General features: G+C 41.1%; 1 protein-coding gene across 7 annotated transcripts in view; it reads left to right on the top strand.

Moving 5' to 3' along the window:
- The window catches only part of IPCEF1 (interaction protein for cytohesin exchange factors 1), a 90,172-nt gene extending 81,579 nt beyond the window's left edge, over positions 1-8,593 (top strand). For 6 of the 7 annotated variants that reach the window (XM_054194677.1, XM_054194674.1, XM_054194675.1 and 3 more), the window contains one exon: positions 2,641-8,593. In XM_054194677.1, the coding sequence (XP_054050652.1) occupies positions 2,641-2,841 (201 nt within the window). In that variant the 3' untranslated portion in view covers positions 2,842-8,593. The remainder of the gene's footprint in view (positions 1-2,640) is intronic. The other variant, XM_054194679.1, reaches the window with a different exon arrangement.
- Positions 8,594-23,618: the final 15,025 nt, after the last annotated feature.

Below are 23,618 nucleotides of genomic sequence, written 5' to 3'. Positions count from 1 at the left end.
TGGAGAAATGCATGAAAAACATCTGCTGTTAGCACAATCATTTATTTGATTATTAGTGGCAACGGGAGGCTTGGCTTTGGCGTTCCGGCCTGTGTTAAACTTCCTGAAGATGCAGTTGAAAAGACAAGCAGGAATACGGGCGTTCTCCCTGTTGCTGGGCTTCCAGGCTCCATGTGAGACCTGGTGAAGTCTCTCCTCCTTATCAAAGAGTCTTCAGTGACATGGTACTGACTATAGCAGCATTCATCTGCATCAGCAATAAGTGAGCCCATCATGTGACAGAAAGTTAGTTTAAAAAGCATGCCTATTTTATGGGACAGGAAGCAAAGTATTCCCTGATAGGAGCCTCCCTAATAAATCTAAATAGAGTTGTATCCTGTGGGGCAATCAATTTCATTAGCATGGACCTGAATGGAAGTCTAGAAGCCTTACTGCCAGATATAAGCAAGGACAGCTCTGCATTGATTCAGCACAGGAGTATCGTATAACTTGTGATTAGCAGTGTTTATAACCTTGGGCTTGTCTAACAACTGTATTTAATGTGGAAAAATCATTTTTAAAATGTTCATAATGAATAAATCGTGTTGATCTTTTTTTTTGCTTTCTTCAAACTAAGAAATTGGAATATTGACAAGACAAATATAGCACAGACATTTTCTCACAGACACAAACAGAGTTCTATACATGGTAGTGTTTAAGTTAGCCTGTCAGAGAGGTAAATGCCTGCAGTGGGAAAGTGCCATATTCTTTGCATCAGTGGGATTATGTGCTCGTAAAGCCAATTTTCTTAACGTATAACATGAGATAATGGGAAATCATCTATTGGAAGTTTAAAAATCAAGAAAGGTTTTCATCTGACCACATTTACTCTGCTTTAATTAAAACCCTATTAGTTTGAGACAAGTGATTTATGCAAGATTCAGTGCAATTTTGACTCCACATCTTTAAGAACAGATTAATGTTGCTGTCACAATATATCATTAAAAAAACATGCTTTGGATAGTTTGGAAGAGAGGGAAGCTGTGTGCAAATGTATCACAGGCTTAATGAATATGGGAAATAGATTTAGTGCTGCAGAAAAATTCCACAGCGTGGCTTTTTGACACCAAGTTTGTCTGCTGGGAATACTATTCTGTCCCTTCTGCCTCCCTGTTTCCTCTTCTCTTAGGATAACCGCTCATATCTCTGCATCGATGCCAGAAGCCCTCTTAGGAGGGCTAGTGCTGGTCTGGAGGGTAGGACCTGTGTAAACCAACAGTTGAACAAGCCTTTCTGTTTCAAAAGCAGCTTGGGCATCACAGAGATCAGAGTAGTTGATAGTTCATTAGACCAGTATTGGGATATGGATGTGTAAGCAGCCAATTGCTACTATTGGGAAGCATCACAAATGTCTGGGAATATTTTCAAGGCAGCCACTAGCACAGAGTGTTCTCAGGCTTGATGAAAGTCGTGGCAGCAGGAGAAGATGGTGAGAACTATTCCATTGCTTTCACACACAGACCGTGGGGAATGGAACCAGGAAAAAGCAGTACAGGTTTGTTAGTGCAGCATGGTGCCTCCATTAAGAAATTGTAGCTGTTAACTGGGGCTTCTCTATCCTGTGATCCACTGCATGGTAGGCAATAAGGGCTGGAAAAGCAAAGTGGTTTGTTGTGTCAGAAAACGTGAGGACATCAACGTATATAAATACCTGAATGTAAGGTGCAAAGAGGAAGAAGCTAGGCTCTTTCCAGTGGTGCCCAGTGACAGCAGCAGAGGCAATAGGCACAAACTGAGACACAGAAAATTGCCTCTGAACATCAGGAAACACTTTTTAACTGTGAGGGTGACTGAGCACTGGCACAGGTTGCCCAGAAAGGCTGTGGAGTCTCCATCCTTGGAGATATTAAAAAGCCATCTGGACGTGGTCCTAGGCAGCCTGCTCTGGGTGTCCCCGATTGAGCAGGGGCTTTGGACTAGATGACCTCCAGAAGTGCCTTCCAACCTCAACCATTCTATGATCGTGACTTAAAGGATCTCTGTATCCCTGTATCAGTGACTGTTCGCGTCTTATGATTGAAGCAAGGTGCCTGCAATATACGGTCTGAGCTGCTCTTGTCTAAAAGTAGAGACCAGATTTGTTAGTAGTAGCTGGCGGTAAATATATTAGCAGCCACATGTGCTCTAGCCACCTAGAAACTCTACTGCCAGTGCAGAGATTTTAATCAAAATTATTTTCTCTCTGGCTCCCAGAGAAGAGAGATTTATAATATGGTCAGGGAATAAGTATTTTTTGAAAAAGCTGGAATTGGTGTGAATTATAGAAGTAAGTGCTGTGGTGTCTAGTTTCATGCAAGTACTAACGTGTTGTGAAACAGCATAACTGTCTAATTTTCACATGAATTCTCTGTCATGAAATTTTGCAAAGAATCCTATAAAATAAAAAATATTTACATGGAGTCGTAATCTTGCCTTCAACTGGGACGAATTTCTGCTATGGACTTTAATGATCTACATTCTAAAAATGGGAACAAGTTACCAGGAGGATGGATAATTGGCCAACTCCTTGGAACATGGTTCTCTAATGTTCCCAGACTGTTTTTGTTACGGACAATGAACTCGACAGTTTCTGTGGGAAATAACCACTTGTTCTCTTCCTAGTGTAAGGAACATGACCTGGCCACAATCAACCAGTTGCTAGAGGACCCAAAGTTGACGGCAATGAAGTACAGAGAGTGGAGGAACACAAACATCATGCTGGTCCAAGATATCTATCAGCAGCAAGAGGTCCAGGACGCGTCCACAGAGAATAGCGAGGAGCAAGAGACAACTCCACAGCCTATCGCTGAAAGTGCTATCTGAGGCCATGGTTCATGGCAAAATTTTTTCCCCACGGGACTTCACGTACAGGCACTTTAAACTGCTGCATTTTGAGGTTTGTTTCTTCCAAGCGTTCTCTGAAATGAAAACAACCCCTTCTCCAAAGCTTTAATTCCTTTTGCAAAACTTACTTCATGTCGAAAAAGCAAATCTCCCAAATTAAAAAAGCATGCTTGAACGTGGGCTGCATACCTAAGACGACTGTTTTTTGAAGCAGCAAAGAAATGTTTTTCCATCTTTGGAGAAGTAAATTAAATATTTCCAACTCCTGGAAGTCACAGAACTGTATAATATGAACCGTATGAATGTGAGATCCTTGGGGTTGTTTTGACCATGTAACTTACTGTTAAAGGAAGCTACAACAATGCCAACAGGACGTAGTCTACTCTCTACCTTTTTACTCTGTAAGGTAACCTGATGTATGCATTTTCATCTCTACATTCACTCACTTTCACCTCTCTACCAGTTTAAACAGAGACAAATAGATTAGTAATTACGCATGAGTTTATACTACAGACAGCTGTCAGGCACACAGTTTGGGCTCTGCCTGATGTTTTATGAGTTTCAAATTTATTTATGGACTAGACCAAGGTACTGTCTTTCTACATGAAGAAGAGAAGGTCTCTCAATGTTTGCTAACATGTAATTTACTTTTCAGTGAGGCAGCTAATGCTTCAACAAGTTTCAAATTTTCTTATGGACTTGGCAGAATTCCTTGGAAGATTATTTTCTTTTTCTTATTTTTGACAATTGTGACTGTATAAGGTACAAGTCCATCCCAGATTCCTACTCGGGAAGGTGATCAAGTTCACAAGGCAGAAGCTAAAAAATAATTAAATTCCTGATGTGGACCTAAAAGTGTAAAACATAGCTGCAAATATTTTTGTAAATATATGTCATTTTATGGCTTATATGAATGTGACTATGTACTGTATATATGTTTTATTTATATATTTATATATGCTGAATTTCCTAATGTAGACAGGCACACATGGACCAGACCCACCCAGATGAGAATGCTTACAGCTTGACTTGAAATGCCTCTTTGGTTTTTTTGTTCCATTATGAATCACAGTAATGGCTCTACAACTGAGACTACCCTGGGGTGTCTGCTGTAAGTTTTTCTTCTGGCTTTCTAGCTTTGAGTTTTAGATGAAGAAAATCTGTACTATTTAGGGCAGGAAAAGAAGTTTTCTATAAAATGCGGAATTTCCCTGTGGGCAAACAAAAATGCGTATGTTAAGAGGTTTTGCTGCAGGATTACAACTTTGTGGCTTCATTGACCTCAGTACATCTTGGGTTTTTTGCCTTCGCATCTTATGCATGTGTACAAGTATGAGGAACTTTGCAGAGTGCTAAATTTTGAAAAACAAGAATTAGCTTACTGATCTCAAATGAATGCCCCTACAAGAATGGTGGCAGTCTTCACTTCTGTTGGTTATTTCATAAAGATATGCCTTGTCATTAGTTTTCAACATAGTTTATCTTTTAAAGCAAAATACACTATACAGATGCAGCCATATTCACCTGTCTTTATACACTGTATGTTTTATCATAGCTTGATTGAGAAAACAAAAATTAATAGTGTTAGTGGGAACACGTGAAGTCTTTTCCACCTGTGTAGCGACGTATGACTGTTGTTATTGTATTTTTAACACTCAGCAGCTTTCCTTTCAAAATAGAGACATGGAATTATGTCCCAATGCATCCAAAATTGGCAGTTAAGGCTGCGTTGAGTGTGAGAACTGAGGAGCAGACAGTAAGCTATAAAAAGGGGGAAACGGAAGGAAGAATGTAGGCTCCTTTGATACGGCTTTAATGGTAGAGGGCCAGGCAAAATGGGGGCTGGTTGAATGCAGAAGCAGGGCTAAGCTTGGGGATAGCATCACTGCCTCAGGTATAAATGGGTTTAGAAGTATGAGGGTGAGGGCTGATATTGGGTCAGTTCTTAATAACTGGTGCTAGTCTTCCAGTGGGGAGCAAATGTTAGCTGCAACCTGGAAGTGGGTGACAATGACCAAGTGGGGAAGCAGGCATAAACCTCAGGTTGGTTAAAAAGCTATTGTTTTCAGGAAATTGTCATATGAGTGGTAATTTCATCACTTTAGTAATTCTAACTAGAAGTTGATAGAAATTAAGCAAACTCAGTACCCGTTGCAATTTGCTTTAGAGTAATCACTTCCTAAAAATTAAGCCCATTTTAAGATTTTTTTATCTTTCACCATTCCCCGAAGACCCTCTGGACTGTGGACATTTGTGAGTGTCCTGCTCCTGAATTAAATTCTTCAAAGCAGATACGTGGGTGGGAGCGGGATAACCCTTGCATTTGACATGATGTCAATTAACTGCCGGGCACACGCCGCTTGATCCATCTCAATTTTAACTACTTGGTGCTAAATAATTGATAAATAATGGAGAGCAAATTGAACTTTCTCTTGCAGGTGCAGGCCATTCAGTTTCTCATGAAAGAAAGCATGTAAAAACCATTTTTCTTCAAAAGCAGATTCACTTAGATCTTAAAAACAAACACGTGCTTAAGAGGCCTGTCGAACCGGGCCAGACTAGTCAGTGCCTTGCACTTCTGAGCAAAGTCCTAATTGATGCCGTTTGCTGAAGTAGATTTGCACTATACCAAGGAAAGCACTATGTGACCTGCACGCTCTGTGTTGGCTCTTTTCACGCTGTGCTTGTATAAGCATATACAAAACAGGTTTCCCAAATACAGAGACAGACAAATGTCCTCCCACTGCCCAAACTCTACTATTGGTTTTGATAAGAGTACCTAGCCTAAAACAGCTTTTAAATTACTCTCTTTCACCTGGTGAGTAGATAGTTATTGTTGAAGCATTGATTTTTTGAAAACCTGCTGAGGATGGGCTGTATCACCCTCTTTGAAAATAACAGAAAACTGTTGAACTTCAATGCGGTTGTTTTAACAAATTTCTCTGTGTTCAAGAAAACAAAGGTATGAGTTTTATGCAAGTGCGGTGCTGGGAGTCTATCTCCATTCTCTTCAGCTACTATTTAGGCCTGAAACAAATGGAAAGTTTGGAAAATGTGAAGTGAAAATTGTAGTAAACCAGGACTGATTATCCAGCACTGCTAATTAATGTGGCAGTTTTGACCTGGTGCTGGATTCATCACAAGGGGCTGCGCAGCCATGTGAAAGCCACAGTCGGAGAAAGAAGCGTGCACAAGCCGACAGCTACAACTAGTGGATGCAGCGGGGAGACACCACGGCAGGAGGAACTTGGACAACTCTGTGCTCCGCTCGGTGATGCTTAGGGGAAACGGTATCTGTTGGTCTGAACATGGAAGGCCTGCGCTACTGATTCATAGTGTAGGGAAAGTGTGCATCCCTAGTGAATGTCTAAGTCTTTAACAATCTGCCTCATGGGACTTGTTTTCTGTATTTTTTTTTGGAGAAAATGTGTGGGTATGGGTGTGTGCACATGCACGCTTATTCCTTTGTCAGTAAAGCCTTTTAGTATTGGCACGACTGTTGGTCCAGCTATACGGATTTCAGAGTGACTAATGACAGTATCTAATTTCAGCTGTTTCTGCAGCCTGTCTCTGGTGGCTTTTCTGAAAACTGAATCTCTCTGTTTTGGTGGCATAGATCTCACGAGCTACAAGAATAAGCTGGGATCACATTTCCTTTCCTAAGACGGGAAAGGTTTCATGTGGGGACAGTGAATCGTTCTGCATCTAGTCCTGATCATTTACTCAGTACTGGGTTTTACCTGAAGCAGAAATAAATAGGAATAAATGATGTGCTACAACCTTTTTTTTTTTCCCTGGATAATTTTCTTACTGGAGAAAACCTTCATATTGAGACAAAAAGCTGTTTTGGGACAGCCAGGGAGGGAGGGAAAAAAAAAGGGGTGGCATTTGATTTAAAGCTCTGTAGAATTGCAGAACTTAAAGTGATTTCTAACTAGGAAAAATTATGGGCATGCTGTGACTATTGTGTGAGCCTGTAAGTTTACATGTCTATTACAGATATAATAAAAAAACTTCTATTTTTTAGCTCTTAAAGTAGCAAGAGAGTCCACGTAAGCATACTGCTATGTGAGGAACTCCATGCACTGTGGTTGAAATTTGGAGTTTGGGCTTTTTTTTATTTTTGGTTTGCTTTTTTGGTGGCACAGAAATGACCAATTGCAATGAGAGCCTGGGCTTACCTCATTTGTGAGAGGCATGTCTTTCTGTTCACAGGAAGCCAAAGTGGTTTTCTCGTAGTAGTAGAGCCAAAGTGGTATTTCCTGTTGTGTGTGGGGCATTTTGAAGCAGCAGACGCTTTAAGATGTCAGTCAGCATTTCCTTGACGGCTTTAAGATTTATCTCATTTTGGTCTGCTCCAAGCTGCCACGTTCTTGCATTTTTAAGAACCAGCTTCATTATTCACTAAAACAAAAACTGAGGTGAAAAAAGAAAATGAAAAACAGAACAGAAAAGCTCCGAGCTAAAATGCGGCTGAAAGTCTTTCCTCTGTGCATAAGGGTAATGGGAGTTAAGCTTGCCAAAAGCTATGCATTTCAACACTGAAAAAAAGATTGTCAGGTGTTGAGGAGAGTACTACATTCCTTGAATTTGCTATGGGAGAAGTTCCAAGACCTGTCTGCTTTGGAAAAATGAATATTTTTCTAATTTATTTCTTCCTGGTAAAAATCCGAAGGGAGAGGCTTATAAGCTGGCAGAAAGGTAAAAATGAAATATGCGTGTAACCCATTGACAGTTCATCAGCCTTGAGGTATTACCTTGAAATGATTGACTTTAGATGACTCAGCCTTTAATGCGGAAAATCCATTTGTTTGGGAAACCATTATAGCTACCACGGTGTCTGAGGTTTATGTACCCCATCCGGCACGCGTGAGGGCTATTTTGAGGATGTTGCTGTACGGCATTTCTATAGGGCAAATAGTTTACATCACATCATACCTTAGGAAACGTGAACTCTATTGCTCCTTGTGTCCTAGATGCCTTACAACCTGCCCAAATTATTCTGATTCCTGAAGTTGCTTATGACAGTTTTACCTCCTCCCACCTAAAAATAAAGAGGATATGAAAACCCCACTCTCATGTGAAGAGAAACTAGCGCTAATCTAGCAAATCTAGCAAAATAACTCACCTGACGAAATGCCATACGTGTATAATAATAGCAGTGTTCTTGTGCAAAGCATTCAAATGCTGAGGATTGGACAAAAGGAGGAATGGGGGTGTCTATTCCATTACCCTCTGTGTAGACAGGGAAAGCCATGCATAGAGCCGTATTTGCAAGGATATCTGTCAGGCAGGGGCACGGCCTGCAGCACCATGAATGTATATGGAATGTCAATTTGGTATTTTATCTGCTAAATCTATTTTTATTTTTTTTTTTTCCGCTGGTTTCAAACTCAAAGCACAATGTTTGCACTCAGCGCTGCCTTTTTACTGCTTGTTGCCCACACATGTGACTTGATTTTAATGGAATGATACACACATCTTGCAGAATGAGAGCCTTATGTTTGCACTTGTCAATTAAACACTGAAATGAGAGAACATTTTGCTCAGCCTTTTTTTTACTTTTCACTGCGGATTTTTCAGTTTACTGCTATATAATAAGGATTTTCTGGCTCTTTAAACAAGCAAATTCCCCTTGGGACTAATATTACTATTAAGTTGAATAGTCTGGAACGAGTAAAAGTCAATGAATGGTTTGACTGAGGAATGCCTTCCACTAGTTGGCAATGTAATTTTTTTAAACTCTGCTGTTAAATTAGTTAATTCTCTTTAATTTGTTGTTGTAGCTACCCTTAGGGAAGGATGGCCTCTTCTGACAGGCATGAGACGTTGTTGGATTTTTTTTTTTTTTTATAGCCCAGAGAGCAGCCTGTTACAATTCAAAGAGGTTTGGGGTCTTTGTCAAAAGAGTTTCAGTTTAGCTGGACAGGCCAGCCAGATATCAGCACAGTGAAGGTGTGTTTCCTAAGAGATTATCTTGTCAAAGAGGTCAGCTGCCCTAAAAGGAGAATGTCCCTGTCCTCCTCTGTTCTTCCAATCTCCTACATGCTCCCACTGCTCTCCTCAGGCTAATCTGCTCATCATTTGGCAGCTCTGTCAGCTCGACTGAGTCAGGCAGCAAGGAACAGACCCAGCAAGTTGGATAGTTGTCTACTGCGATGGTGAATAAAATTGGCTTATGAAGAGGCTCAGTGCCTGCCGCAGCCATCACAAGGGAGGCAGCTGGATTGTGTAGGCAGAAGCAGAAGGAAGAAGAGCAGCGTAAGTGGGAGGGAAGAGGGGGACCTCTTCCTTTTAGGAGCAGAGCATTAGCTTGACTCACCTTCCCGCACAGCTATAGCTTCACTTTCACCAAGTGATGATTTCCCTTTTTTACCCCTGCAAGACACGGTTGTGAAGACAACCTGCGGGAACAGTTTTTCTGCAGAGTTTACTGTGATCTCAGCCTATGCTCTTGCTTTCCGTGCCTCATGGATTGCCAAACATTTTGTTTCTGGGCCTGAAAGCCAAACACTACAAAAAACAATGCCATGTTTCCTTAGAATCCTTCCTGGCATGCTTGCTGTGGGGATGCTGGTGCAGGCGCGAGAGAGGTAGTGGTTGGGGCTGGAGCACCATACATTTATGCTAGCGATGAAACTGCACCTCGCTGGCTTGGGCCGCCTCTTATTTTCCTCTGGCTTTTGATTTACACCCTCCTGTGGGAGCACAAAATATAACCAGTTCCAAAGTTTTATAAGAATAGAAATGAGTTGCTCATCATGATTTGGACATTTGTCTTTTGTCTACTTAAAAAAAATATGCTAGTCTTCGCTGGGCTTCCAGACAGTCCCTGTGAGCTTGGAGGTCAGTATGTTCCCTGGCAACACAGAGGGCAAAAGCGTCATTCCTGGCATCTGACCCTATTTCATCACGCCACATTTTGGAAATGCTCAGCCATCATTCTTCTGACATTATCATGGGCTGTTTCTTGTTGCTGGAAGAAAGTACCTACTGTCAGGGGGAAATGTTTAAAACAGGAGATGTTTAAAATTGGCTGACAGAAGCCTTGGTTGTACATGGGATACTGTGCATAGTGACAAACTGCTCTGTTATTTTGAAGGGGAAATGTGTATCCTCCCTCTTTCCACTCCTGGGCAGAGCGGTGTCAGCCTCAGCCAGACACACAAGTTCTCCTTGTACTGCCGCTGGGAAGACACAGCTTCTTGCAAAAGGGTCTCAGCAAGTTTGTCTGATGGAGAAAAATGATCCCTTAGCACAGCCTGCTGGCTGCTGGCGAGACAGCAAGCCAGGGAGAAAATTACAGGTTTCCATGTAAAAAGGATAAATAGCCGTTACTGCTGTAGGAGTGATGGTCTCAGTCTACACCTGAGCAAGTTTTCTGGGGAGGCGACAGCATTTGCTGCAGGTGGGAAAATGGAGATGCTGTCTGGCACACGGGCCCTCTCCAGACCTGAAACAGAAGCAGTGAATTGAAACCAGGTACAGTTTGAGGAAAAAGATGCTCTGTGAGGAAAAGCAAGCCTGAGAGGCCAAGGCAGGTGCTAGGAAAGGAGAGACGGTAAATCTGGGGTCAAAAAGGGGTAACTATTGGCTGTGTAAAAATGAGGGCATGAGATCAGTGGAAACCCACAACCTGCCATACAACTGATGTCTCGGGATGGTTTTAATATCTGGTTATTCAACATCCATGAATTTCACTCAGTAACTTGTTAAAACTATTTTGTAGACCATGTAAGACCTAAAAGACAAGGGTTGAGAAGTCCGAGGTTGTTTTGTGGAAAATGCTCTCATGCCGGTGTTAAGGACCATGGCGTGCTTCTGTCCTTCATGAAACATCTGTGCAAGCCTGGTAAAACCAAAAGCCACGGTCATGGTGTGGCAGAGAAGGACAGATGAAAATTCAGAAACATCTTCAATGTCCTCAGCCCTTGCAATGGCAGCCATGTCCTGGTAATCCACAGGCCTACCTGTGCTCTTGCGGACCTGTTGCTGAAGAAGGAGGTACGTTTCTAAGGTGCATTTTCTTAAATCTAGTTTTTATTACAGACAGTAAATTAATCTCACCTCGGCTAGCACTTAAGTTCATAAATTACAACAGATGCTGTGATGTAAGAAGATGACCCTGGTGGTGCTATCCTTTCCTGTGTAATTTGAAAATTTCGCCCTACAAATGCCAGGATGCAACCCAAATAAGATTTCATACTGCTGTAAAACATACACATCACCTTTCCAGCTTGATGTGATATTTCATCATGAGCATCACTCATTTTCTGTGAAACAATTTATTCTGCTCACCTTGCCGATGACAAGTTGAGGCAATTCGGGTGGCTGCGTCTTATGTGCTGTTTCTGAATGGGGTTTTCTAACAAACAAAAAAGGATGAGTTATGGTGCTGATATTGGTTGGAAGAAGCAGGTGAGAATCCTTAGGACTGAGGCAGCAAACAAAGCTCAGCACTTTGGAGACAGTGACACAAATGATGTGTGTGCCTTGGAAAGGGGAGGCAGGAACCTCATTCATTAAACAAAGGAAGGAAACTAGTCCCAGGAAGAATCAGTGGAATGCTGAAGGCAAAGTTTCTATTCATACAAACACCTGAGTGTGAAATAACCCCTGTGACCAAAGGCCAGGTGCAGAAGGTACGGGCTGGTTTTGGAGCATGGCTGCCCTGAGTGACGGCAGGGCAAGCCGGTCAGGCCATACCCCCATCAGATCCGGGTGCTGGGCCAGGGGAATGAGAGACGATGTGTCCAGGCCTTTCCTCCAGATGTTAGCACCCATGCTAGCTGTTCTCTGGCATGATGCTGATTTGTGGATCTGGGCCCAGCTTGGATTAGCCGATCTAGTTCTGCATTTTAATTTCTGCCTGGGAGCGTGCCTGCGGATGAAGTGCCTGGTTTATTGGCCTCGTTGTGTGAAACCTCTTGGACTGCAGTTGTGTCTAAGGCTGGGCAGGGTTTCTTGTTCATATTTCAGAGTCGGTGCAGTGGTTCTTGCTGATAGAGATTAGTCTAAAGTTAAGACTAGCTTTTGTTTCAGAGGAAGAGAGGGTTAACATTGGGTGTAGGAGAGGTCGCAGAGGTGAGCTAGCACTGCATCATGCACTTAACCTTGCTTTGCTCCTAGCTGTGGCCCTGGTGTGTACCAAAGCGGGGCTCATGATTGAATTTATGCTTGGATTGTGTCAGGGTTCAGGATAGAAATTGTTTAGGATCTCTATTACTAGGTCCTTCATGAACAAATGGGATCCATTTAAGACAGGAGAGCCCGGAGTAGACAGAAACTTGTCTTTAGGGTTGCATTCAGTTTGGTATAGTGGGAGCTGAAGGTACAGATTGTTTTCCAGGTAGCAGAAAAATCTCAGAGGATGTTTTAGGGTTAGCAAAGGCTGTTGTCTTTCTTTTAATTTTGGGGTTGGGTGGCATTCTCAGGTTAGGGTGACAACTAACATTCGGGCTAGGGTTAGTCCATGTGCTGACATTGGCTTCTGAGTCCCTGCCCATCCTAGACCTGTTCTACCTGTGCCCTAATTGTGGCTTTTGTCTGTAATGGCCTTAAATGTAATTTGGTGTCTCTAGACCCAGCACTACTGCAGGCTCATCAGTCCTTGATTACATGAGTGCTTTCCCTAAGCAGAGAGAAACTGAATACTGCTTCGAAGACCATAAATATTCCCCTGAACTTCTATCGCAATTCTAGAGGGCAGCTTTGTGCCTCAGCAAAGATGGAGGCAGAGGGCAGAAATCCTGGACCAGCTCTGACAGAGGAAGTCACAGTCTGGATGTGTAAGAAAACAGGTTGCATAATTGTTCTTTTTAATGTACATGGGCACTGGCAAAAAGAACGCAGATAACAGCTCAAGTGAAACCAAACTTGCACAGCCTTGGAGAGTGGTGTCTGGCTTGTGTGTCTTAAGGTGACCTCAACTGCTTCCTGCTAAATAAATGGACTTTGAGTGCTTTCTGAGGACAAAGCTTCCCCTGTAGAGGTTGCTATACTGAAACCTGCTATATTTGATACATTCACATTCTCAGAATGAATTTTAGAGTTTCTGGTGGATCTTCTCTGAGATCTCTAGCACTGAGCTAGAAGGTGGGACTAGGTTGGGTCTGGTGCAGGCAGAGAGGCAGAGAAGCCCCACAGACACTCAGGGAGTCTGGAGCCTATGGAACCACTGGGATGTAGTTCATAGGTGGGGCTGCCATGAAAGGGCTACTCTTGGACTTCCCACCTTCCTGTTAGGATCTCTCCTGTAGGAAAATTTGCTGTGGAAAATAAGAAAAAAAATTGATATATTTGGATATTTTAGAGTGACAAAAGGAGACAACACTGCAGCCCTTTTGCTATTTATGTTCCACAGACACGTTCTGAGTTAGGCCATCCTTCCCTGCTCCCAAAGTGATGCTGGGTCTTTCTTTGGGCAGTAAAAGCAATACTGCATGAAAAGAAGTGATGTATGACATGGCAGTAGGTGGTCAGGCAAGTTAGAAGTAGCAGTGTAACATAATGTGTTGATTTCACCCCAGAAGAAAGAGTCTGATCTACTCTGAATAATAATACATTTCCTGTCTGTAATTTTGTTGTGCAGAGGGTGCGTATGTGTGGAAAAAGTAATTTAAGGTGTACAATGTTGGATGTAGATTTGAAGGATCAAAGTTCAACTTCCAGACACAGGTAATATGTGTGATTTTGATTAAATCACTCCTACCCAGTCACTCAGTCCCCTGTTTGTAACTTGGTGATGAGAAGTGTCTACTGCAGAGGGCTGTGAATCCAGCAGTGCTACTCCACTGATTAAATAGAGGATGCCATGGCGTTGCCAATACAGGCTGCGGCAATCAATGGTAACATGGTGAATCTTTCAGACCTTGAGTACTGACGATTCACATGTGGGTCGCTGCTGGCGATATACTTTCAGGATGCTCTGTGTAGGGGAAGAGGAAAGTTGGAGGGATTTCCTGCCGAAGTGTCATCTCTGACAAGAGGTGCTGCATCCTGGACCTGACATTGTTCACTGCAGAGTTAGACCTCATGAGCCCAGTTCTCCTTGTGTGACTTGGTCTCTTCTGAGGCCAGAATATGGCTGTGTGCAATTGCAGATGCTTTTGCAAAAGAAATATGCAGCTGAGCTGGCTTTGAGCTGGCTTGTGTGAATTCACTCACCTAAGGAAGGGAGGGGTGGGCTCAGCTGGCAACCTGCAGAGTGGGGCTCAACAGCTGAACGAACTCCCTCTCTTTTTGGCTTTTACTAAAGTCAAGGCAGCATGGGGAGGCTTATCTGTGCTACAGGCATCTGACTCTCGTTTTGAGTAATAGGAAGTTATGTTAAAAATCCACACCAGGCCCTTTCACCTATCCAAATTAACAGGAAAAAATAGGGCGCTGATGGCAGGCTGTGTAATGGGCAAAACAGTCTTGACTAATTCTTGCCAATTAACACAACCTTTTCATCAGGATCCAGGTACTGGGAGAAAGCTCTGGAAATCGACTAAAATCTGTCAGATGCAGTGATCGAAATACTACTTCAGTAGCCTCAGGACGGTTCCTGCCCCTGCGTGGGTTGCCTGCAGCCACTGCCCCTTAGGCGTGTCCCTGTCCTCCTTGCTTACTTATTACTCACTTTCTGATTTGACCAAAAACGGTATCACTATAGGGTCAATGTTTTGGTAAATTAACATGAAAAAAGATTAGCTATGATTTTCCATAGACCATTCAGTAATTTTTGCAGTGACTTACATTGGAGCTATCTGATTTTCTCAGAACTATGGTTTTTTTGAGATCATGCTGAGTTCTTTTGAAAGCCTTTTTCTACAAACAAACTGAAAGACCTCTTTTCTATTTTTGCTCTGTACCAAACTTTTATCTGCATCATCTAGGATAAAATTGACTACTTTTGCGACAGGACTGATAACTGATTGGAAAATACATCATATAGGGATTGCAAACACTGAAATCTCCAAACAAGGCAACAAGATGAACACTTTACTTTCCACTGGTATCCAGTTTCTAATTTGACTGTCTGCTGTTTCTCTTGGACTTATAAAAATTTTCTCCTGATTAGTGCTTCCATGTATTACATTTTGGCAAACAGAATGAAGGCAAAACTATCTCTACTTCCATACATTTTGGCTGAATTTTTACCAGGCACAGAATTTTCTTCTCCTTTCTTCTGCTTTCCCTCCCCCCGAGATTTCTAACAACTAGTGTTTTCTTTTTCACTTTTGGAAGAAAAATATATTTGTGAATAAGGTGCACTTTATGGTTCAGGATAATCCATATTCTCTCCCATTGCTTAATGAGTCTGTGAATGTACATAGTCAACCTCTATTGCTGAATGTTTGCTTATTTTAGTTAATAGTGCAGAGATGATACAGACTGTTCAAATTTAATTACTTTTTTGCATTTCTTCATTGGAATATTTCCTTGTGTCTGATGTTCCAGAGAATCAGAAGACAAAAGACAAGGGAACAGGAGGGCTAAAGGCATGCACCATTCACACGTAAATGATGCATCCCTTGGGTGTTTCTGCACATCTGTTTAATGTCACTGCCTCTTTCTGTAAATATCTATTTTATTTTTCTCTTGTAGTGTTCTTAGTAAGCAGCAGCAAAAGAAAGCATTCTTCCCAGTTCCCTGCATGTTGAGTCAGAGGGATAAATACAACCTGGTATTGGGAGGTCTGATGACTGGAACAGTCAAACCCTGTTGTTCTGAAAGATCTACAAACCAAGATTGCTTCCATGTATCATAATGCAATTAGATAAAAGTAGAGAACGGTGGTAGCATAACACTGACTAACACAAAAGTTATTATGCAATGTTTAAGAGATTTTTTTTTCCAGAGAGGATTAGACCAAATCTAAGCATCAGCGTATGATGGATCAGAATTCATGCACTGACATTAACTCCTGGCAATGGAGAAGATGAATATCATCACTAGATGAACTGTGACCAGGAGGCCTCCTATTGGTTTGCTGTTGCTAATATCTATAATCTCCTCCTGTGCTGATGGTCTCTGGCCTAATGCAGTTCATTTACAGAGTAACACAAGACTAATTTTTTAAAGTATTTGATAAAGCATTTATGTTGCATTTTTATATTGCTGTCATTATCTCTGTCATTTGGAATATGAATACGGGATAATTTTAAGAAAGCTTTTCTTCTCTCCTAAGAAAACCATGCACAAGAGTTACAGAGAAACTCCATGTTAATTGTATGCAAACAGGAAAAGTAGCAGCAGAATTACACATTCACAGTCGCACCACCTATGTTTCTGTCTCTTGGTTCTGCTGCAGTCTGCTGCAGTAGAATCACAGAATAATTTAGTTTGGGAAAGACCTTTAAGATCATTGAGTCCAACCGTTAACCAAACACTGCCAAGTCCACCACTAAACCATGTCCCTAAGTGCCACATCTACATGTCTTTTAAATACCTCCAGGGATGGTGACTCCACCACTTCCCTGGGCAGCCTGTTCCAATGCTTGATAACCCTTTTGGTGAAGAAATTTTTCCTAATATCCAATCTAAATCTTCCCTGGCGCAACTTGAGGCTGTTTGCTCTTGTCCTATCGCCTGTTTCTCGTGAGAAAAGACAGACCCCCACCTCTCTACACCCTCCTTTCAGGTAGGTGTAGAGAGCAATAGGGTTTTGCCCAAGCCTCCTTTTCTCCAGGCTGAGCAACCCCAGTTCTCTCAGCCGCTCCTCACAAGACTTTTGTTCTAGACCCTTCACCAGCTAGAAGTTTTAAATTTGAATGTGACAGCTAACAGAGTTTTTAAAAAAACCATTTATTTATTTTATCACTATTTAATTTTCTGAAGTTGGTTTTTAGGAAATTGAAGAGTTTGCTTCAGTTTCATGTTCAAACTCCTGTTCACTCATTATTATTTTGGCTTTTGATGATTGAGCTTGATAAAGGAGGCTCATTTGAACCTTGTATGTCTTAATACAGGCAGATACAAAATCACGGATCTGTGAACAAAAAAACTTCTGAAATAAAATAACTGTGACATATTTTTAGATAAAAGCAAACAATTAAATGAGTAGGAGCTCCTGATATTATGCTGAAAAAGTGAATAAAGCCCTTGGAGAATATAACCCCTGGATGAACGTGCCCCCTCTAAATATGCAGGAAGGACAGTGGCTAGTATATGAATGCATTTCTGAAATTTCATGCATTTGGCTGAAACTTTGGATACTGTTCTCATTTCCACACCAATACAGACACTGGTATTAGCAGGCTAGTTGGCAGTAAGTGTTACACAATGAATGGAAATTTGGAAACCACGCCTTGTAGGAATAAAACTAAGAAGTGCAAAGGGTTTCATTTAACGTATTCAGAGAAGTAGAAAGCTTTTGCAAGGTCTGTTTTTTCCTAATGAGGCTGAACCTCAGGCCAGTTCAGATGCAGCTCCCAGTGATAAATGCTCTGAACTGCCCTGGGGGAGCCTGCCTCTCTGCCTTGAATCTACTCAAGGGAAAGTTGGAAGAATAAATCCACTAGAACAAAGTTACCCCTGTAAGAAGTACCTCATACAAAGCCAATGGGCAAGGATGTGGCTTCTAATAGCATGGAGTCCTTAAACTCTCAGAAAAGGCATTGCAATAGGTAGGAAGTGAAGCAACGGCTAATTCAGGTAGCTCCCCTGTGTAAAATATATGTAGCAGATACATGTTTTGGACAGAAGTATCATAAGGATATAATGAGATTTCTGTCCTTTAAAGTCATTGAATCAAGAATACCCTCCTTCCCCACTTTTCTTTAAAAAAAACCCAACATATTACACCACGCTGTGGGATCAGTTGGACTTGGTAAAAGATTAGCAGAATGGTTTTGTAGAAAGCCAGAACAGAAGGTTCTAGCATTTGGGTTTTGCCTTCAAATCTCTGGCCTGGTGAATTTGCCTGTAAGGGGTGAGCAAAACACCATTTGAAGAAATCCTCAGGGTGTTTTGGTTTAAAAGTAATAATACAGGTCACTAGTAGCAGTAGATTTTAGGTAACCAAGGCAAAACTTCAGTAAATCTCTTACAGGCCCCGAACAAACATACATCAACAATAAAATACGATTTAGAAGTGAGTGAGAAAAAGAAAACAGACAGAATAGTATAAGTAAATTTACCATGGAGGAAAATTCAGTGAAACCAGGATTACCTATACTGGAGTAAAATCCAGGGCATGTTTTAGATGTCACGTAGGTGGTTATCTCCACATGCTGTTTTATTAAGGTTTCCCCTTCCCACTCCCCCACCCCTTTCCCTTTAACATTACTGCCTCTGCTTTGTAGCTGCTGTATTACTGCCTGTCTGGTGTCAGCTCAGTGGACCTACTGCTGCTTCTTCCCCAACACAGCAGCAATCTTCTCTTCGGTGCATAATGCTTTTCTTTCCGGTCCTATTCCTTTCTAGAAATGATTCTTCCTTTTAAATGCATAGTTTCTGTTAACGCCTTTGATGCCTGTTGCTGGGCTTTTTGCAGAGATACCAATGAGAGTCTGAAGAGAAGCATCACTTCTTTTTCCTCTGAATTTATGATGAAAAGAACAGTGAAATAAAATGTTATCTAAAAAGTGTTATGAAGCAAAAAATACTGTGAGTGTTCCATATTTTTACAGGCTTTAACACATTTTTCTTCAAGCTCAGGGTGTTATGTTGCAACCAATATCAGCATATTAACCTGTGAATTTGCACTTATGTGTAAATTTATGTGTAGTCCAGAAAAGGCTGTTGGATTAGAAGTAATTAATTGGACTAATACACAACAAATGTCTGTCTTTCTCCTATAGCCATACTGCTTTTATATTCCTCATGAATGTAGCACACAGGAACTTAGCCTGATATTACAAATCAATCCAAAACTTTCACTGAATTGTTCAGCAAAGAAAAACTATCTTCTGTTTCTTCAACTAATGCCAAAGGTGAATTTGGTGCAGTGGAATTATTTTGATGCTACATTAAAAACTGAATACAGGTTTGTGTATAGTTATTGTGCTGATCCTTACTGTAAACCTTAGCAGAGAGAGGAGGAGTATGACGTGGTTGCAAAGATCCTCATCCAAAGAAAACACTATGTCCTGCCCTTAACCTGATGAGTCATTTTACTGTGGGATTTTGGAGGGGGCGCAGATGGCTCTACATCCCAAAGGCCAGCTATGTCTTGCTGGGGAGCTGCGCGGTGTCTGTGCAGCTTCCCTTGGATCATAAACAGCATTTATCACTGCTTCCTATCCAGGCGGTAGATAGTGCATCAGGGAAGATGTAAACTCACATAGTGGGGCTTCATCTCTTCCAAAGCAATAAAATCATCGAAAGACTGAAGGCTGGAGAAACTGCCCAAAGTGGCATCATGGTTCAGGCCATGCTCCACTGCTCAGGCTGACCTAATGCGGCTGCCTACTATGTGCAAATCTGTCTTTGGGAACTGAACCTACTGTGGTTTCTCTCTTGTTACCTCCCCATCCTTTCTTGACACCAGCACATGGCTTACTATGTCTGGATGCTCATTTACTTTCTGGCCAGGTGGTGTCTATGAAACAAACGGAACCTGGGGATTGATGCAGTTTCGCATCATCTTTTTTTTCTCTGTGGGATTCTCTTGTCTTGTGTCATTGTGCTAGTTCCTGATGTCAGCTGATGTGCTCCCTGAGGGCAATAGTTCTTCTCCAGGGGCTTACACGGGCTGGGAACAGCTGAAAGCAGTGTGTTCAGCAGCTTGCTTCATCTCACTTCTACTCACAGAGAAATGTGGGTGCAGAATGGACATAAAGCAAAGCCACTAATATAGAGCATTTTTTTTCCTTTCTTCTATATCAAAAACTTCACTGAGGCCCTGTGTGCTGTACTATGCAATCGCAGAATCATAGATATGGTGTTTTGAAGGGATCTCTGAGTATAGTAAGTTATTTCTCCAGCATGTGTGATATTTCTCCAGATGATGCAGTTTCTGACTCAGACAGTTATCATAGGCCAGTTAGCTATTTTTGCTATGGACTTAGCTCCTTTGACTGCTCCTGTTATTTGTTGGAAATATGAAAAAATGCTATTATGACCTAGAGTAAACATAGCATGACAAACTGGAAGGCTGCCAAGGGTCCAATAAATAACCAGGAAATTAAAGACATGGTGGAAAAATGAAAAGATGTGTCAATCCTTCACATGTGAGTTCATTACAGAGGAACTTAAGGGAGTTTTTTTGTTGCAATCCTCCATAGAGCAGAAGCCTGAAGAGGCATCTCATAATGAAGTATCAGCTGAAGTGGCTTAGAATAAATCAAATTTTCCAATAGGATCAAACAATGAGGGCCAGATGTTATTCCCTCAAGGGTTCTAAAAGAACTCAGGTATGAAATTGCTGAGCTACTATTATGCACTTTAAAACAGACTTCAGAACTAAAATAATACATGGCAGTTGGGAAACTCTTTCTTTTTTTAAAAAAAAGAAGATCCTGAGTGTCCTGGTTTCAGCTGGGAAAGATTTAATTTTCTTTCTAGCGATTGCTGTGAAATGGATGTCAATAATACATATTGTTTCAGTTGTTGCTAAGTGATGTTTATACTTTCCAAGGACTCTCTTCAGTTTCTCACAGAAGCTGAGACAGAGCACAGACAGAACAATGGAATGGCCAGTGGAATATTCCATACCATAGATGTCATGCTCAATATATGAATGGGGGTTGGTCAGGGCGGGGAATCCATGAACACTGCTTGGGAAGGTACCAATTCATGGACTGGTAAGAGCAACATTGTGTCATGACTGTTATTATTATTGTTCTTGTTGTTATTTTCCTTTTCTATTATTGTTCTATTAACCTGTCTTCGTCTCAACTCACGAGGTTTTTTTTTTCCTTTCCTTTTCCCCTCCTTTTCTCCCTCTTCTCCCTGCCCTACTAGGGGAAGGGGGAGAACTCCGTGAGCGGCTGCATGGTCCTAGCTGCCAACTGGTGTTAAACCACGATACTGAGGAAAGGAAACTATTGATGGGTAATTCTGATTTTTCAGTTAGCCAGGTAGGTGGAAGAGTAGAAAAGACAGACAGGGGGCAAGTACGACAGAATAAAGAAGAACTGACCCAGCATTTCAGAGGTCACTGGAAGACCTGATGAGCATGTAGAAAAAGGTGTTCCAGCTGAGATAGTGTGCATCAGTTCTGAAAATCCTGTTGCATGCTGTACTTCACCAAACGCTTTTAAAGAAACTAAAGTATAATGATATAAAGGAAAAAAAAAAAAGCCCTTCATGAATTAATAACCGAATGAAAGGCAAGAAACAAGCAGTAGGAATAAATAGTAAGTGGAAGGGAGGTTTCCAGCGATGTCCCAGAAAGTTGCTGTCCCTTTTTGTCATATGTTTCACGTAAAAGGGGCATGCAGTGAAGTAAAAATGTTTACAAAAACACACAGTTATTTAAAATAGTCAAAGCTGGACCAGATGTGACAAAGAGCTCATGGTATTGGGTGATTGAGGGTATTAAATGATGGATGATGTGCAAAGTTGATATATACAAAATAATGTAAAAAATGAGAAAAAAAATCCCAATCACATGTGTACAACAGTGGGTAGTAAATTAGTTGTCACAGGCAAAAGACCTTGAGTCATTATGGGTAATTTCCTGAAACCATCCGTGCAGTGCTCAGAAGTGTTCAAAATGGCAATGAGCATGCTAGGAAAGAAGAAACTGAAGAGTTATACAATAAGATCTGTAAAATTGTGACCAGTATAAAGAAGAGAATAAAAATAGTCATCGTTACTCCTTACTGAATAGTCATATTCATATTGTTTTGCTCAAATGTTGTACTGAATGGCCATTATTCACCTTTTTGTTTTTCCTCCAGATATAAGAAATAGTTATGCCCGAATAAAATATCTGGCAGAACCTGCAATATCAACAAAACAAGAATATTTTAGCACAACTCATCCACTCTTGCTCGAGGACTCCTTACTAGAGGACGTTTTAGGTAACAACGTCTATCAATTTGTAGACTGAGGAATTTTTCCAGTCACTCCATAAAGAAAAATTCACCAAAGTCTTTTAAACACGACGAGTTCTTCTAAAACAACAGAGAAAATGTGCCCGGTAACACTGTTGGGACACCGAGACCCACTGGGACAAAACAGCCTGCATTTAAGCTAGTAAATTCTTTTAGCCTCCAAAATTGTGTAGTAGCATGCAGGTCAGCAGGGACCCTGGGCCCAGGCAGTAGCCCCAGGATCTACCCTGCCTCTGGATTTAGTAGTACAGGCAAACTTGTTCCAGTGCCTGGGCATGTGCCCAGCCTGTTTAATTTAATAGGAAAGAAGGTGGGAAGCCTCCGTCTGACAGAAGCAGGAAATGGAAAGTTTCTCTGCTCCCCTTGTCCTTCTGTTGCCGGAGGCAGGCTCCCGCCCTGGCTGGATCCTGGAGCTGAGCCCCGACAGCAAGTTCTCAGCACAGGAGGGACGCGTGTGGTTTGGATCAAAACCAAATTCTGCCTATATGCTTTTTTTTTTTTTTTTTAAATAATGAGCTATTGGGATTTCCCCTTTTTTGAATAAAAAATAGAATGTATTCTTTAAAGCAATCAGATAATTCATCTGAGAACCTGCAAGGCAATGGTGTTGGTATCGGTTGATTGCACGGCATTTCTTAAAGCGAAGTTATTAATATATGGCATAACATGTTAATCAACGTGTATTGGAATACAGTATGTTGCAAATATATGAGAAACACAAATATTTTTATTAAAGGTTTCCAAAGACGATACAGAAGTTGTGTAATAATATGCTACTTACTTCAAAGCACTACCAATGAACATTTATGCCTTCTGGAAAAAAACCAAGACATTTTACTTATTTTGGCTAATGCTCTGCTAATAAAATTTTCTTCCTCATATCCTTAGACCATCAAGACTACAACAACATTATTACTGCTAAAAATATTTACAGTCAGGTTGCTCAATTAATTATTGGACTGTAGAAACCTAAAATATCTTTAAAAATACGAGGCTGCCTGTTGGCAAGTTGTAGTATTTTGCCTGTGAGCTCCATTCCATTCTAAGTACAAAACAAATAATGGTTTCAATTGATCATGTAAATTCTGTGAAAGCTGATGAACTTTTGAGTAGTCATGAAACTATGATTTTAAGTTGAATTACATGTATTTCTGATTTATCAGTTGAGACTTCAAATGGTCATCCAACGTATTTAAATTTTCTGAGCATGGCAGACTACTCACAACCTGTCTGATGGTAATGATGTTGTATGATGCTATCCTGTTTGTATTTCTGGTGTACTCTATGTTCTTCTTGTTATCTAAATAATACTGCCGTGTAGTGCAAAACAATATGTCAAATTCTTCTGAGTGCTTATCTTACACTGTTTAAAAATTAGATGCAAAACCTCTTAGGATGGTGACAACCCTGGTTTAAACTTTAATGATGGAGATTAACTGTATCTGGTAAAGGAGATCCCGCTAAACTAATACAAAATTAAATACTAAATCTCTATGACAGCACAGTGGAATTTTCAACAGAAAAGGGAAAAAAATTAAGGCACTTCTGCTATATCTAGTTTCCTATTCTGATGACACAAAGGGCTACATATTTAGCTGCAACACACTGATGAAACGCATGTGTTACTTTCATTTACAACTTACAAGGATTTGGCCTTCAATCTTTATTACGCAGTCCGTGTCAGAAACAAACAATTTCACATTAAAAGCATATTGTTACAGAGTTTTTAACAAGGAAAATAAGAAATACATTTTGGCTGTAGAAATA

The sequence above is a fragment of the Rissa tridactyla genome, chromosome 3, assembly GCF_028500815.1.
Source record: "Rissa tridactyla isolate bRisTri1 chromosome 3, bRisTri1.patW.cur.20221130, whole genome shotgun sequence".
Classification (NCBI taxonomy): Eukaryota; Metazoa; Chordata; class Aves; order Charadriiformes; family Laridae; genus Rissa; species Rissa tridactyla.
The sequence above is the reverse complement of the archived record's forward strand: the minus strand, read 5'-3'. Positions and strand labels throughout refer to the sequence as shown.